This window comes from Calidris pugnax, unplaced genomic scaffold, assembly GCF_001431845.1.
Source record: "Calidris pugnax isolate Ruff unplaced genomic scaffold, ASM143184v1 scaffold96, whole genome shotgun sequence".
NCBI lineage: Eukaryota > Metazoa > Chordata > Aves > Charadriiformes > Scolopacidae > Calidris > Calidris pugnax.
Window position 1 is genome coordinate 471,130 of NW_015090866.1, and position 16,154 is coordinate 487,283.

The window sequence follows — 16,154 nt, forward strand, 5'->3', positions numbered from 1 at the left end:
CTCAATGATCTTTAAGGTCCCTTCCAACCCAAACCACTCTATGAATCCAACCCAACATTAACCACTTGGTCATCAGGAGGTGCTGTGGGTCTCCCCATGGAAGCATCTGCTCACAGATTTACTCTTTATACAAATCCTTCTTCTCTTCCACCCTTAAACCACGCTCAAGGTGTAAGAATAAATGAGTAGTTCTCATGTTTTGGAGAGGCACATCAGGCAACCAGCCTGTCCCTCTTGGGATCACCATCTTCTAGCAGAGTTTGGAGATCTGAGTGCTAGACACAACTATTTGTTCTTTCACAAAGGCACAGAATCACATGGGGTTGGAAGGGACCTCTGGAGATCATCCAGTCCAACCCCGCTGCCAAAGCAGGTCCACCCAGAGCAGGTTGCACAGGAACGTGTCCAGGCGGGTTTGGAATGTCTCCAGAAGGAGACTCCACCACCTCTCTGGGCAGCCTCTGCCAGGCCTCTGCCACCCTCCCATCAAACAAGTTCCTCCTCATGTTTAAGTGGAACTTCTTAATTCAAGTTTGTGCCCATTTCCTCTTGCCCTGTCACAAGGCATGAAGCAGGCTCCGAGATTAATGCTGTAAAAGCAGGCATTATATAAAAAAGTATACACTCATCCCTGCATCCAGCACCTTGGAAGACTCACCACCCTTCCCACTGCTGGAAGAACCATCCCTTTGATAGAGCTCAGCTGAATGGGGGACTCAATTCCTAACCCTGGGTTCCCTCCACCGCACAAGAAGGATGCTCCCTCTGCCACACGCCAACGACCTGCTGGGAGAGCAGAAACACAGGTTGTCCCCATACCACACCTCTGACAGACCAGAAGGGAGCACCAGCACACTTTGTATCTGGACAATGGGGTCCAGCACCACAGGATCATCCCTACCCCTCCATGGAGGGGATCCAACCACCACAAACTGAGTTTAGTCACCGTTTTGCAGCGCTTGGCTTCTCCTCCATCCAAACTGTCACGAGCATAGAGATATCTGCTGCTTGTGCTAAAGCTTCTAGCAGGGCAGTATGCAACCACACATCAATCACAGAATGGTTTGGGTTGGAAGGGACCTTAAAGATCATCCAGTTCCAACCCAGACACCTCCCATCAGACCAGGTTGCTCCAAGCCACCTCCAACCTGGCCTTGAACCCCTCCAGGGATGGGGCAGCCACAGCTTCTCTGGCCAACCTGGGTCAGGTTCAACACCCTCATAGTGAAAAATTTCTTCCTAATTTCTCATCTAAATTTCCCCTCTTCCAGTTTGAAGTCATTACCCCTCATCCTATCACTACATGCCCTTGTAAAAAGTCCCTCCCCACCTTTCCTGGAGTCCACAGTCCCTTTAGGAACTGGAGGGGGCTCTAAGGTCTCCTCTAAGTCTTCTCCAGGCTGAAAAACCCCAACTCTTTCAGCCTGTCAAGATGATTTTTGAGAGGCCTGGATAAACTTTGTTGGCTTGTGTAAGCAGGCTGCAAATCATGAAGTTTAAAAACCATCAGATTAAAAGGACAAATCACCTGTTCAGCAAAGTCTAAACAAATTCTAGTGACCTCAGTGGGAGTGGACTGAAGCATCGACCTCAGCCTTACCCAACTTTACTCCTTAATCACATCAGAGAGCAACTGAGAACGAGTTCAGGGGCAAACTCAGCTCTGAGGGAGAGTGTCCACGTAGCTGAAATCCAGAAAGCAAGGAGATTTCTCTGTGTCATGGCCGTGGGGTAAAAGCCCCACTGAAATACGGGTTTTTTTTTCTGCACGGCCGAGGTGGGTGATGCTCTCCATGAGCAAGTTTACAGAAGCATCTTTGCCCGGGCTGGTAAAGGCTTTATTTCCCTCAAGACCACCAGGGAAGCAGAGCAATTAAGAGGAGAGTTATTTTCATCTCCTCGTTGAGGAGCTCACGCCTCCACCACCTGCCTGCTGACACCTGCAGCTGCTGAACGCACGGGCCTCGTTTTTCCACTCCCCGTCACACACCTCTTAATTGCAGCTGCCCAAGTTATATTTATAAATATTTCGGTTTTCCATAGGGCTTAGTGCAACTTTAGTTGAAAAAGCTCGTTTCTTGTTAACGAATGCAAATAACTACATTGGCAGTGCTGGGAATCAAGGTTCCTACAGAAAAATGATGGCACCTCCAGCAGTGCGGTAGGTTGAAGCGATGCAGGCTCAGAGTTACCATCCACTCTCTCCAACAAATGTATTCCAAATCACAATTGTGGCCAAAAAAAAACCCCCACCCAAGCCAGCATGGTGTCCTCATTGCATTCAGCATCTCGGTGCTTTGTTTCTATTTAAAGTTTGCCCCCAAATTTGGCAAAACCTCTAGAGCAGCTGGATGCTTTCAGCAACGAAACCATCTCCCGAGCACCACATGCAGCATCCTACTCTTTGAAACTTTTCCAAGACAGGCAGACCTACTGGGTTGTGAAAATCCACCCAGGAGTTGCAGTCTTGTCCTTTAAATCTGGTGCTCTGTCCCCAGGTGGCCTTGCAAGTCATTCAAAGACCTCAAAAAAATTTTTTTAAGACATTTATAAAACGTCATCCCTGTACGATGTGTGGGGAAACCGAGGCAGCACTGCGTGCCCACAACACGGGCACACACCACAGTGGCTGGGCTAACTGGGACAGTGATGGTTAGCCAAATGGGGCACAAAGAGCATGGACACTCTCCACAGATCAGGAGAAACCTTCACAAAGCTGTTTCGAGTTACCACATTGCACTAAAATAGGGTTACTCCTAATAAGATACTTGTTTTACCATTACACACCATGAGAGAACTTGGAATAAGAGGCTCTACGTTGCTACGCTCTTGCATCAGCTGTTTACATGCTTGATCATAGACCAGTTTGGGTTGGAAGGGACTTTAAAGATCATTGAGTCCCACCTCCCTGCCCTGGGCAGGGACACCTCCCACCACACCACGTTGCTCCAAGCCCCCTCCAACCTGCCCTTGAACCCCTCCAGGGATGGGGCAGCCACAGCTTCTCTGGCCAACCTGGGCCAGGCTCTCACCACCCTCACAGCAAACAAGTTCTTCCCCACATCCCATCCCCATCTCCCTTCTTTCAGAGTCAAACCCTTCCCCCTCCTCTTATGGCTCCCCTCCCTCATCAAGAGTTCCCCCCCCAGCTTTCCTTTGAGGGACTGGAAGGGGCTCCAAGGTCTCCCTGGAGCCTTCTCCAGGCTGAACCCCCCCAACTCTCTCAGCCCCCCCTCCCAGCAGAGGGGCTCCAGCCCTCCCAGCATCTCCGGGGCCTCCTCTGGCCCCGCTCCAACAGCTCCATGTCTCTCCTATGCTGAGGAGATGATGACCAAAGGTCCTGCAGAACAACGAGAATAAAAACCATTTCTCATCTAACAGAGGCACAAGGAGCCTGAGAACACAGAAGTGTTATATGTGGGATGGGGAAAAAAGTCCCTGCCAGTAGCAAGTGCCTCAGACCGGGGAGCTGCTTCACACGTGGAAATGGAGAGTGATCAAACCCCAAGGCAACTTGGCTTGGCCAAATCTTTGTGCGAGGTTTCCTGAAGAGCAAAGCCATGTCATGTTTGGAAGAAAAAAAAAACCTACCACCTTATTTTTAGCTTACCATGAAAAGTATTAGTATTTTATCCACAGAACTCTATGGATATGAGTATTTCATCCATAAAATAGAACGAGGAAACACTTCAAGCAACCTTTGATGTTAAAATATTTAATTTCCAGCTCTATCCCAAACAATAAACAATATGCATTGTAAATCCAGCCGAAGGCTTCTCTGAAGTAAGAGCTTGTCATTTTTACTGTTGCTTTGATGGCACGTGCAGCGTTAACAGCCAAAGGGTTGACAGATCTTTTTATTGGCCCTTTTTTTACGTGCACACACTCTGCGCGCTGCAAATCAGAAAAGGTTCTCAGATGTGTTACTGGATTGCAATGACCTCACATCCTGATTTCATTCACCCACACTCATTTCCCCTTCTCTCTCTCTCTCCCTCTCCCATTTCTTTCCACCAGCAACGCCTCGTTTGCTTTGTTCCTTCCTCCAAGCCCACGTGCTGGGGGTATGAGCCCCTCCAGCTTCATCACTTGCACTGCGCTACGATGGTCTTCCTCTGCCCGAGGAAGTCTCCTACTTCTCTTGCTGCTACTCGACTTAATTAGAATCATAGAATCGTCAAGGTTGGAAGAGACCCTTGGGATCATCGAGTCCAACCATCTCCCCTACTCTACAAAGTCATCCCCTACACCATGTCCCTTAGCACTGCATCTAAACGGCCCTTAAACACAGCCAGGGATGGTGACTCCACCACCTCCCTGAGCAGCCTGTTCCAATGCCCTATCACTCTTTCAGTGAAAAATTCTTTCATAATGTTCAATCTAAACCTACCCTGTTGGAGCTTACTACAACAATGAGGCTATAAAGAATTCGGATAAACACAAGCATTTTGTTTGCCAGTACAAATGATCTCAGAGCTACGTACCTGTCATCTTTTTGTGCCTCTCATTTTACCTCAAAAGCAAAATGTTTCTGTTTTTTACTTTCCCTTTTCCATGGGAAACTGGTAATGACACAAACCAGAGGCTGCCTGTGACCAGCTCTTGCAGACACCACCTTTCACAGTGGCTTAAAAATCTACCAAGTTTTGCCTTACGTTGTCATGGATTAGGAATACAATCTGTTATCAGCACAGCAGATTTCTCTGCAAAATTTTATTAGAAGTGTGAGCTTGTCTGATTCCACTTAAGTAATGGAAATGGTGTTTGGACCAGAATGTGATCTTTCTGCTGAGCGTGGAGGAAATCCACACATCTTTGCTCTACTACAACACCTCTTTGCAGGTTGCCCAAAGCCTCTGACCTTTCCATCGCGCTACTCCCTCTGAAGAAACTGGCTTTCAGCATTTAGAATTTGTTGAGGTGCATCAGGCTGAGTGTACCCACAGCCTCCTGCAAGACCAACCTACCCAAATTCAGGTCCTGCACCCCAGGAGAAGGAGATTTGCCTACAGATGATCCCTCCCACACCAAGGAAGCTTCCCTGGGGTGTTCTCTCCACTTCCTTCTAGCAATGAGGAGGTCAGCAAAAGGCTGGACCTGGAGAGAAAGAGTCCCCCACGTTCCTGGCTCCAGCAGAATTATTTCACTCAGGGTCTGACCTGGAGTTAAACCATCAGCAAGTCCCAATCTGCTCCAGCAGAAAAACAGAGGAGGGAGCAAACTAGAGCACACAAGGAGGATAAGCCAAAAGAGTACCCCCACAAGCCACCTTCCTGACCTCAGTGCCTAAAAATTACTGCGAAGCACAGGACAAATAGCCACCCTGTTCATAGTTTATGGGAGGTGACAAAAACACCTCTAAGGGGACTGCTCCCAGCAGCCTGAGCTCTACTCCTTACCAGCATCATCTAGAAAATAGGCCCCAATAACAAAGTGTCACATCTAACTACTATCTGAGCTGTTACAGTCCCAGGGGAGAGAAAACATCAAATGCCTCCCCCCTGGAGACGTAGACACGAGCTCCACTGCACAATAACAGGATGTGACTGCAAGATGCCAGATCCCTCTCTGGTTCTGCCATCTCTGGCTGCTTACCTGGGTCATCTTGTCCACCGAGACGGGAATGCCATCGATGGTGAGGGGTGGCAACTCTGAGTTAACCTCCTGGGTTGCAGGAGCGTGCTCCGCTAGCGCGGACTCCAGGTCTTCCAGGATCATGCTCTTGTACTTGCGTACCTGTGGGGAATCGTTAAGCTCAGGTAAACAAGGTGAGGAGCACCAGGAGAAGGGAGGGCCAGGAGGAAGGGCAGCCACCTTCCCCAAGGCGCCGCAGAACAGAAGGAGCAAACAACGCCACAGATGGCAAGAAAAAAATACCCACTGCCCCCGAAGACTTGGCCACATCGAGGAGCTGATGATGAAACATCAAGTAAGACTGGCAAATGGAAGTATGTACAGGATTAAAAGAAAAGTTCTGAAGCAAGACTTATCATGGGCAGGATCTGTTCTCCATTTACTGTCTGGTCTGCAAGCATTGACAGCTGAGCTGAGTTCAAACCTGTCACTACCTGCTCCCTCTGATTTCAAACCCAGAATATTCAACCCTGGTGAGATGTGCTGGGCAACGATAGGACCTCAGTGTCACCTCATGTTCATACCCTCTCTGCTTCTCTTTCCAAGGTTTTAAACACGACCCTCAGATCCCTACCAGGCTTGCAAGACTGCCTGGAGAGAAGGTGAGCAATTTATTATGTAGCTTCTCCCCAAGAAAACCTACCACGTTCTCCAAGGGCGCAGCACCGAATACTTTAAAGACGGGGTTGGGTTTGGAGGGCGAGATGCAGAGGACGATGGCCTGCTGCCCCACTCTGGTGGTGTACTCATCCAGCGTGGCTCGGAGCTTCCTGAAACAGAGACAGAAACCACTGAATTGGCATGGGCTGAAAGCCCAGTAGAAACACAAGCCCTCGCATTGTGACAACTCCCTTTATGAACGCAGCTCATTCACAAACCAGGTGAGAAACGGAGCCCCAGCTGGTCAGATCAGCCACGTCTGCTGCTCCTTCCTCCGCTCCCGCAGGCCTGCTGTGCTCCCTGCAGTCACCCAGCAGCTCAAATATCAATTATTCTCCCTCCCTTCCTTCCTTTATCCATGGATCTCAAAAGTAGAGAAATCACCAGTGCAGCAAAACTGGGACAGCAAGAGTCTGCGCATCCGCTCTGCCACCATCTAAGTGTGTTAGCGATACAAAACTTGTGAGAGCGTAGAGAACTTGTAAAGAACTTGAATGATTCACCTCCCTTACCAGGAGAGGCTCAAGGAGCTGGGACTCTTTAGCCTGAACAAGCGAAGACTGAGAGGAGACCTTATTTATGTTTATAAGTATCTAAAGGGTGAGTTGAAGGATGTTGGAGCCGGACTCTTTTCAGTGGTTTCCAGTGACAGGACAAGGGGCAACGGGCTCAAGCTGGAACATAGAAAGTTCCATTCAAATATGAGAAAAATCTTCTTTACAGTGAGGGTGATGGAGCCCTGGAACAGGCTGCCCAGGGGGGTCGTGGAGTCCCCTTCTCTGGAGATCTTCAAGCCCCACCTGGATGCAGTCCTGAGTAATGTGCTCTAGGCGTTCCTGCTTTAGCAGGGGAGCTGGACCAGATGATCTCTAGAGGTCCCTTCCAACTCTGACAATTCCGTGATTCAACCAAAGGGGATGGCAAACACAGGTTGTTTTATGTCCAGCCTTGTAACAGAGCATTGTAATTCTCTAGTACCAAAGGCCTGCCCAAACCTGGACTGTACAAGCTCAACACACAACAGGCAAGAACCAGAAATATTGCAACAGCACCAAAGGGGATGGCAAACACAGGTTGTTTTATGTCCAGCCTCGTGAACAGAGCATTGTAATTCTCTAGTACCAAAGGCCTGCCCAAACCTGGACTGTACAAGCTCAACACACAACAGGCAAGAACCAGAAATATTGCAACAGCCCAGCGCAGGAAAAACCACGTATTGAGACACCTGCCACATCAGCGAGCCCCTTTGGAATGATCTCTCTGTAGGAAGAAAATGTTCTATCATTTCCTTCCTGCCTCTTATTCACTTTTAAGCAACGCAGGAGGAACTGTTGGCAGAGAAAAGCAAGAAAGAAGCAGCAGTCACCAGCAGATAACCTGAGCGCTCCATGAGGGGACGGTTTAGCATCTGCCTCGGTCATTTCAGAACCTGCTGTTAGAAACAGACACGTTGCCAAAAAGCACCAACCCCACCAGCAGCTACACAGAAATCCCCAGAGCCAGAAACTGTAACTTCCCACTCATTCACAGTGGTGTAAATATCAAGCACAAACATGTCAAACTGATCAGAGCGCAAAAAAATGATGCATTTTGTCAGTCACCTGCATGAAGTAAAATGAAGTAGTTGCAGGAAGGGAGAAGAATGATTTCCTTTAAGTAGGAGTTTATTTAAAAATAATTTGATCCTATTTTGAGAGATAAAATAATTTGCTTTTCAGAAATGTTGCAATAAACATGGCTGTGTCTGCAGAGTTGGGAGAGGGAAAACCAGAATAAAGCTACAAAAGAAAGGGGAGTCCACTCCCAGAGAATATTATTTAACATTAACCCTGCTCCACTTCATGCCAGTTTGATGATGTGTAAGGGCTGTTGGGGAACTCAGCAGATGAGTAAGCAGAATCTAAGGAAATCAACTTAAATTTCTCATCAGCTTTTTACAAGAGTTAGAACAGGAGAGAAGGAGAAAAGATGGAACTCTGACCATCACTATTTCAGCTTGTTAATGTGCACGTAGGAGGAAGCCACCAAGTAAGGGAGGGGGTGACAAATACTCCAACTCATAGAATCACAGAATGGTTTGGGTTTGAAGGGACTTTAAAGATCATTTAGTTCCAACTCCCTGCCCTGAGCAGGGACACCTCCCACCACACCAGGTTGCTCCAAGCCCCCTCCAACCTGGCCTTGAACCCCTCCAGGGATGGGGCAGCCACAGCTTCTCTGGCCAACCTGGGCCAGGCTCTCACCACCCTCACAGTGAAGAATTTCTTCCTAATATCATAGAATCATAGAATGGTTTGGGTTGGAAGGGACCTCAAAGATCATCGAGTTCCAACCCCCCTGCCCTGGGCAGGGACACCTCCCACTAGAGCAGATTGATCTCAACCCAAAAACAGTTTAAAAGGCAAAAATTGCCTTGTTCCAAAGCATATTAAATAGTTCCAGCTGATATTTAAGGATGTTTCCTGAAGATGGAACAGCAGGTGATCTCTCCAGGCTTGCGGGACGCCTGAGCAGCCACTGCAGTGGCAGCAACGCTCCGAGGTGGCCATCAGGTGGGCAGACAGCCTCAGAGCACCTGGAATGCAGCACCCGAAGGGCTACACAAGTTCAGTGTCTACAGAGCACGTTTCTAAAGCCAAACAAAGTGTTTCAGCTCCGGCAGGCACCTCCCCTTAATTATTATCCCCCTACATTCTGCACTACAGGCTGGGTCAGCCTTCAGCGTGGAACTCACACAAGGGGCTCTGCTGGCAAAGGAAATTCAGGTACGAACACACTAAATTTATTTACAGGATCATTTCATAACACAGAAAAAAATTTTGTTTTTTCTGAGGTAGATATCAAAGCATATTAAATAGTTCCAGCTGATATTTAAGGATGTTTCCTGAAGATGGAACAGCAGGTGATCTCTCCAGGCTTGCGGGACGCCTGAGCAGCCACTGCAGTGGCAGCAACGCTCCGAGGTGGCCATCAGGTGGGCAGACAGAATATCTACTTTTCTAATATCTACTAAGCAACTCTTGCGAGATAACCCTGTTAAATCCAAAAACAGTTTAAAAGGCAAAAATTGCCTTGTTCTAAAGCATATTAAATAGTTCCAACTGATATTTATGGATGTTTCCAGAAGATGGAACAGCAGGTGATCTCTCCAGGCTTGCGGGACGCCTGAGCAGCCACTGCAGCAGCAGCAGCGCTCCGAGGTGGCCATCAGGTGGGCAGACAGCCTCAGAGCACCTGGAATGCAGCACCCGAAGGGCTACGCAAGTTTGGTGTCTACAGAGCATGTTTCTAAAGCCAAACAAAGTGTTTCAGCTCCGGCAGGCACCTCCCCTTAATTATTATCCCCCTACATTCTGCACTACAGGCTGGGTCAGCCTTCAGCGTGGAACTCACACAAGGGGCTCTGCTGGCAAAGGAAATTCAGGTACGAACACACTAAATTTATTTACAGGATCATTTCATAACACAGAAAAAAATTTTGTTTTTTCTGAGGTAGATATGTCTCTCATGCCACTGCAGAGCTGTCCAGTTTTGTGCCTCCTACCACAAAAAAAAGGACATTGAGGGGCTGGAGCGTGTCCAGAGAAGGGCAACGGAGCTGGGGAGGGGTCTGGAGCAAAAGGAGAAGGGTCTGGAGAACTTCTGAGGGAGCTGGGGGTGTTGAGCCTGGAGAAAAGGAGGCTGAGGGGAGACAACCTCATCTCTACAACTCCCTGAAAGGAGGGTGTAGCCGGGGGGCAGTTGGTCTCTTCTCCCAAGGAACAGGCCATGGGACAAGAGGAAATGGCCTCAAGTTGTACCAGGGGAGGATCAGATTGGATATTAGGAAAAATTTTGACACCGAAAGTGTTCTCAAGCCTTGGAATGGGCTGCCCAGGGCAGTGGTTGAGGCACCGTCCCTGAAGGTATTAAAAAGAGAGGTTGACATAGTGCTTAGTGACATGGTTTAGTGATGGGTTTTATCAGAGTTAGGTTGATGATAGGACTAGATGAACTTAAAGGTCCCTTCCAACCTGGACAATTCTATGGTTCTATGATTCTCAGGCCAGGTGCTGCTAAAGACACTCAGAATATCTTGCAAGGCAATGTTACTGTCACAGATTTAACGTGTGACCAGTTGGGGTTAAAACAGAGTGGTGGATCCCACCAGAATGGCCATGTACCTAAACGGGGTCTACAGGAGAGCTGGGGAGGGACACTTGATGAGGGAGAGGAGCCATAGGAGGAGGGGGAAGGATTTGACACAGAGAGGGGAGATGGAGCTGAGATGTGGGGAAGAACTTGTTTGGTGTGAGGGTGGTGAGAGCCTGGCCCAGGTTGGGCAGAGAAGCTGTGGCTGCCCCATCCCTGGAGGGGTTCAAGGCCAGGTTGGAGGGGGCTTGGAGCAACCTGGTCTGGTGGGAGGTGTCCCTGCCCAGGACAGGAGGTTGGAATTAGATGATCTTTAAGGTCCCTTCCAACCCAAACCACTCTATGATTCTATGTCAGTCCTGGTGATCACATTAGAGATGAGCAGAGCTGCAATTGAACCCCTTTCTGCAAACTAAAACACAGCTCTTAGGTTCCAGAAGAGATGCCCCCCCAAAAAAGACCCCAAGCTGGGCAACTTCTGGACAGCATGTGTTCTCACCACGCTCGGTGGAGACAGATGGAGGTGTCAGAGTGCAGGGGTTCCAGAAGAAATGACCCCCAAAAAAGATCCCAAGCTGGGCAACCTCTGGACAGCACGTGGTCTTACCACGCTTGGTGGAGACAGATGGAGGTGTCAGAGTGCAGACCATGAAGGTATTCAGAAGACAGGTAGACATAGTGCTTAGTGACATGGTTTAGTGATGGGTTTTATCAGAGTTAGGTTGATGATAGGACTAGATGAACTTAAAGGTCCCTTCCAACCTGGACAATTCTATGATTTTATGATTCTCAGGCCAGGTGCTGCTAAAGACACTCAGAATATCTTGCAAGGCAATGTTACTGTCACAGATTTAACGTGTGACCAGTTGGGGTTAAAACAGAGTGGTGAGCGACCCAAATTCCCTGCTGGGCTCCCCAGCAGCTGGGGTCCCTCCTCTCTGGCATCAGAGAGGTCCATCCTCCAGTCTGGCAAGTCCCAGCTTGGTCCCAGGTGAAAGTCACATATTTCAGTGCAGAGTTGTTGTTAAAATCCCATAATTATGCATTTTATCCTCCAAATACACTGAAAAACTCTCAAGTACACCCAGACTTTAAATAACTGACTGCAACCAAGGTGGCAGGGGAGAAGAGACTGGGTACAGCGCCACGAACCCCCCTTGGACACCTCAACTACAGCATCAGGAGATCAAGGTTTTCCCCAGGATTAACAAGCAACCCTGATGGGCAAGAAATTGTAAATCCAGAGTCACTGGCAGCTTCGTGGAACAGCCCCCCTGAGGAACAGCAGGGACCACAGCAGGGCAGAGCTATTGCTTTCGTGATCAAACTTGAGACACGGAGTCTACATAAGGGGAAGTTTCATTAAGTTAATTGGAGGTGAACCAAGTAACACACAGAGGATTGCGCTTCTATGGGTGATTTCCAGAAATGAGTGGAGGGTCAGAGTCAAAAATCCTTGGGGTCTAAGGCAGGCCTTTAACTCCTGAGCAGATCTCAGCTGCTCTATGTGTCGTTTCTCCCTACGTCAGAGGTGAAAGAGCATAAAAACCACTGTATTTTTTGTGTTTAACAAAGATGCAGCTACTGGGTCGGTGGAAGCTGGTAGATGACAACAAAAGTAGCATCCAATGACAGGTTTTCTCTAGGCAGCTGCTCTGGGAGACAGGACAGGGTAATGGACAGAGCTCTGGGTGACCCTACAGAGCCAGGTTTTGTTAATCAGTAACGAATCACCCAAGTGCTACCCAGGATGGGTGCAGCAAGCGCTGCTGCATACTGCTCCAATGATACTGTGCTTCTGAAAACAGAATAAAAACATTGCCTTTTGGGCAAAACATTTGCTCTGGAGAAGTGAGGAAGGGCCACGCTGGGCTCTCGGACAAGCTTTGGGCTGAATGTGCCAGCCCATGCCATTAACTACAGTCAAAAGTCCAGGGGTGCCCACCTGACCCTCCTGCAACCACCACTTGGGACTGAAAAGCTCGTGTGCTGGAAGGGAAGGGGGAAATTAAAAAACCTGCAGGAGCTGGGGTTGGAAAATTCATTGGCAAAGTGCACGGGATGCTCAGTGTGGTGGTGGAACTTCACAGGGTGGGTCAAGCTTGAAAAATTCCTTTAGATAAAGTCTGATGAGGATTCTGACAAGTCTGTGAGTGCTTATTTATCGCTGCTTTTTTTCTACTAGCGAGGTAGATGCACTACAAGGCTGTCCTGGCTTCAGCTGAGATAAAGTTAATTTTCTTCCTAGTAGCTGCTGTGTTTTGGATTTAGTAGGAGAATAATGCTGATAACATATTGTTTTAGTTGTTGCTAAGTAATGCTTATATTAAGCCAAGGACTTTTTCAGCTTCCTGCAGAAGCCTGAGAGGGAGCACAGACGGGCCAAAGGAATATTTTATACCATAGAAATCACGCTCAGTGTATAAAATAGGGGTTGGCCAGGGGAGCAAGAATCTGTGATTGCTGCTCGGGATGAGCTGGGTGATCACTGGACAGTGAGCAACTGTATGACATCACTTACTTTGTATATTCTTTCATCATTGTTATTATTTTTAGTTTCTTTTCTGTTCCTGTTCTATTAAACTTTATCTCAGCCTGTAAGTTGGGTTGGGTTTGGTTTTTTTTCCTATTTCTCCTTCTTCTCCCTACCCTACCTGGGAGGGGAGTAACTGAATGGTTCCTAGTTGCCAACTGGGGTTAAACCACGACAAAGGCCAACCTGGAGGACATTTGGCAGGGCCTTCACTGGAAGGAGTTTATGATTCCAAAATACTTTCCCAGTCCAGATATGCCAGGATCCTTTGTGACATCTCCTTGGGAGAGGCAGAGTACTCAGTGCCCTGGTTACACAGAAGGAGGGAGTCCTTACCGTAGCAAACGTGTCTGCTGCCTCTTGCGGATCGACGGGTTGGATTCAAAAACGTGTGGTCGCTTCCGTTTCTTACCCGTTGCCACGGCAGCAGCTGCTGCCATCCCCACAGGGCCTGGAAATCAAACCACAAAGGGTTAATAGGCACACGCAGCTCAGGAACTGGTCAGGAAGGACATTGCCATTGCCCCCCTCCTCCCTCCCACCAAGGGATGGGTCCCAAGGACCACCCCACTGGACCACAGTGACCCAAATTCCCTGCTGGGCTCCCTGGCAGTTGGGGTCTCTCCTCTCTGGCATCAGAGAGGTCCATCCTTCAGTCTGGCAAGTCCCAGCTCGGTCCCAGGTGAAAGTCACATATTTCAGTGCAGAGTTGTTGTTAAAATCCCATAATTATGCATTTTATCCTCCAAATACACTGAAAAACTCTCAAGTACACCCAGACTTTAAATAACTGACTGCAACCAAGGTGGCAGGGGAGAAGAGACTGGGTACAGCGCCACGAACCCCCCTTGGACACCTCAACTACAGCATCAGGAGATCAAGGTTTTCCCCAGGATTAACAAGCAACCCTGATGGGCAAGAAATTGTAAATCCAGAGTCACTGGCAGCTTCGTGGAACAGCCCCCCTGAGGAACAGCAGGGACCACAGCAGGGCAGAGCTATTGCTTTCGTGATCAAACTTGAGACACGGAGTCTACATAAGGGGAAGTTTCATTAAGTTAATTGGAGGTGAACCAAGTAACACACAGAGGATTGCGCTTCTATGGGTGATTTCCAGAAATGAGTGGAGGGTCAGAGTCAAAAATCCTTGGGGTCTAAGGCAGGCCTTTAACTCCTGAGCAGATCTCAGCTGCTCTATGTGTCGTTTCTCCCTACGTCAGAGGTGAAAGAGCATAAAAACCACTGTATTTTTTGTGTTTAACAAAGATGCAGCTACTGGGTCGGTGGAAGCTGGTAGATGACAACAAAAGTAGCATCCAATGACAGGTTTTCTCTAGGCAGCTGCTCTGGGAGACAGGACAGGGTAATGGACAGAGCTCTGGGTGACCCTACAGAGCCAGGTTTTGTTAATCAGTAACGAATCACCCAAGTGCTACCCAGGATGGGTGCAGCAAGCGCTGCTGCATACTGCTCCAATGATACTGTGCTTCTGAAAACAGAATAAAAACATTGCCTTTTGGGCAAAACATTTGCTCTGGAGAAGTGAGGAAGGGCCACGCTGGGCTCTCGGACAAGCTTTGGGCTGAATGTGCCAGCCCATGCCATTAACTACAGTCAAAAGTCCAGGGGTGCCCACCTGACCCTCCTGCAACCACCGCTTGGGACTGAAAAGCTCGTGTGCTGGAAGGGAAAGGGGAAATTAAAAAACCTGCAGGAGCTGGGGTTGGAAAATTCATTGGCAAAGGGCACAGGATGCTCAGTGTGGTGGCAGAACTTCACAGGGTGGGTCAAGCACATCAAGAGCTTGAAAGATTCCTTTAGATAAAGTCTAATGAGGATTCAGACAAGTCTGTGAGTGCTTATTTATCGCTGTTTTTTTTCTGCTAGCGAGGTAGATGCACTACAAGGCTGTGCTGGCTTCAGCTGAGATAAAGTTAATTTTCTTCCTAGTAGCTGCTGTGTTTTGGATTTAGTAGGAGAATAATGCTGATAACATATTGTTTTAGTTGTTGCTAAGTAATGCTTATATTAAGCCAAGGACTTTTTCAGCTTCCTGCAGAAGCCTGAGAGGGAGCACAGACGGGCCAAAGGAATATTTTATACCATAGAAATCATGCTCAGTGTATAAAATAGGGGTTGGCCGGGGGGACAAGAATCTTTGATTGCTGCTCGGGATGAGCTGGGTGATCACTGGACAGTGAGCAACTGTATGACATCACTTACTTTGTATATTCTTTCATCATTGTTATTATTTTTAGTTTCTTTTCTGTTCCTGTTCTATTAAACTTTATCTCAGCCTGTAAGTTGGGTTTGGTTTTTTTTCCTATTTCTCCTTCTTCTCCCTACCCTACCTGGGAGGGGAGTAACTGAATGGTTCCTAGTTGCCAACTGGGGTTAAACCACGACAAAGGCCAACCTGGAGGACATTTGGCAGGGCCTTCACTGGAAGGAGTTTATGATTCCAAAATACTTTCCCAGTCCAGATATGCCAGGATCCTTTGTGACATCTCCTTGGGAGAGGCAGAGTACTCAGTGCCCTGGTTACACAGAGCACTCTGGGTTATTTTTGCTGTTGTTTATATGGGCCTGAAATAAACTGCTCTTTGACATTATTTTAGTTTTGTTATTTGAGGCAGCATTTACCAGGGACTGTTTTTCTTGCACAAACCAGTCTCGTACTCCTAGCACCTCTATATTGCACACGGATAACCCGATGCAAGATACAAGCAGCAGCAGCAGACCCTGAAAAGAAGCACTAATTAAGCCAGGGCAATATGGAAGGATTCAGAGCATCCTGTGGGGTGACAACATAGAATCATTCAGGTTGGAAGAGACCCTTGGGATCATCGAGTCCAACCATCTACCCTACTCTACAAAGTCCTCCCCTACACTATATCCCTCAGTACCCCATCTAAACGTCCCTTAAACACAGCCAGGGATGGCGACTCAACCACCTCCCTGGGCAGCCTGTTCCAGTGTCTGACCACTCTTTCTGTGAAAAATTCCTTCCTAATGTTCAGTCTAAACCTACCCTGTTGGAGCTTGGAGCCGTTCCCTCTTGTTCTGTCGTTAATTACCTGTGAGAAGAGACCAGCACCAACCTCTCTACAGTGTCCTTTCAAGTAGTTGTAGAGAGTGATGAGGTCTCCCCTCAGCCTCCTCTTCCTCATACTAAACAGCCCCAGCTCCTTCAGCC

The 16,154-nt window shown here is 48.2% G+C and overlaps 1 protein-coding gene across 4 annotated transcripts in view; it reads right to left on the reverse strand.

Moving 5' to 3' along the window:
* Window positions 1–16,154, reverse strand: part of NRF1 (nuclear respiratory factor 1) — a 71,090-nt gene that overhangs the window by 53,695 nt on the left and 1,241 nt on the right. For all 4 annotated transcript variants that reach the window (XM_014945425.1, XM_014945427.1, XM_014945424.1 and 1 more), the window contains exons 3-5: window positions 13,295–13,409; window positions 6,278–6,404; window positions 5,596–5,736 (exon numbers count right to left, since the gene is read on the reverse strand). In XM_014945425.1, coding sequence (XP_014800911.1) covers window positions 5,596–5,736; window positions 6,278–6,404; window positions 13,295–13,409 — 383 coding nt within the window. The remainder of the gene's footprint in view (window positions 1–5,595; window positions 5,737–6,277; window positions 6,405–13,294; window positions 13,410–16,154) is intronic.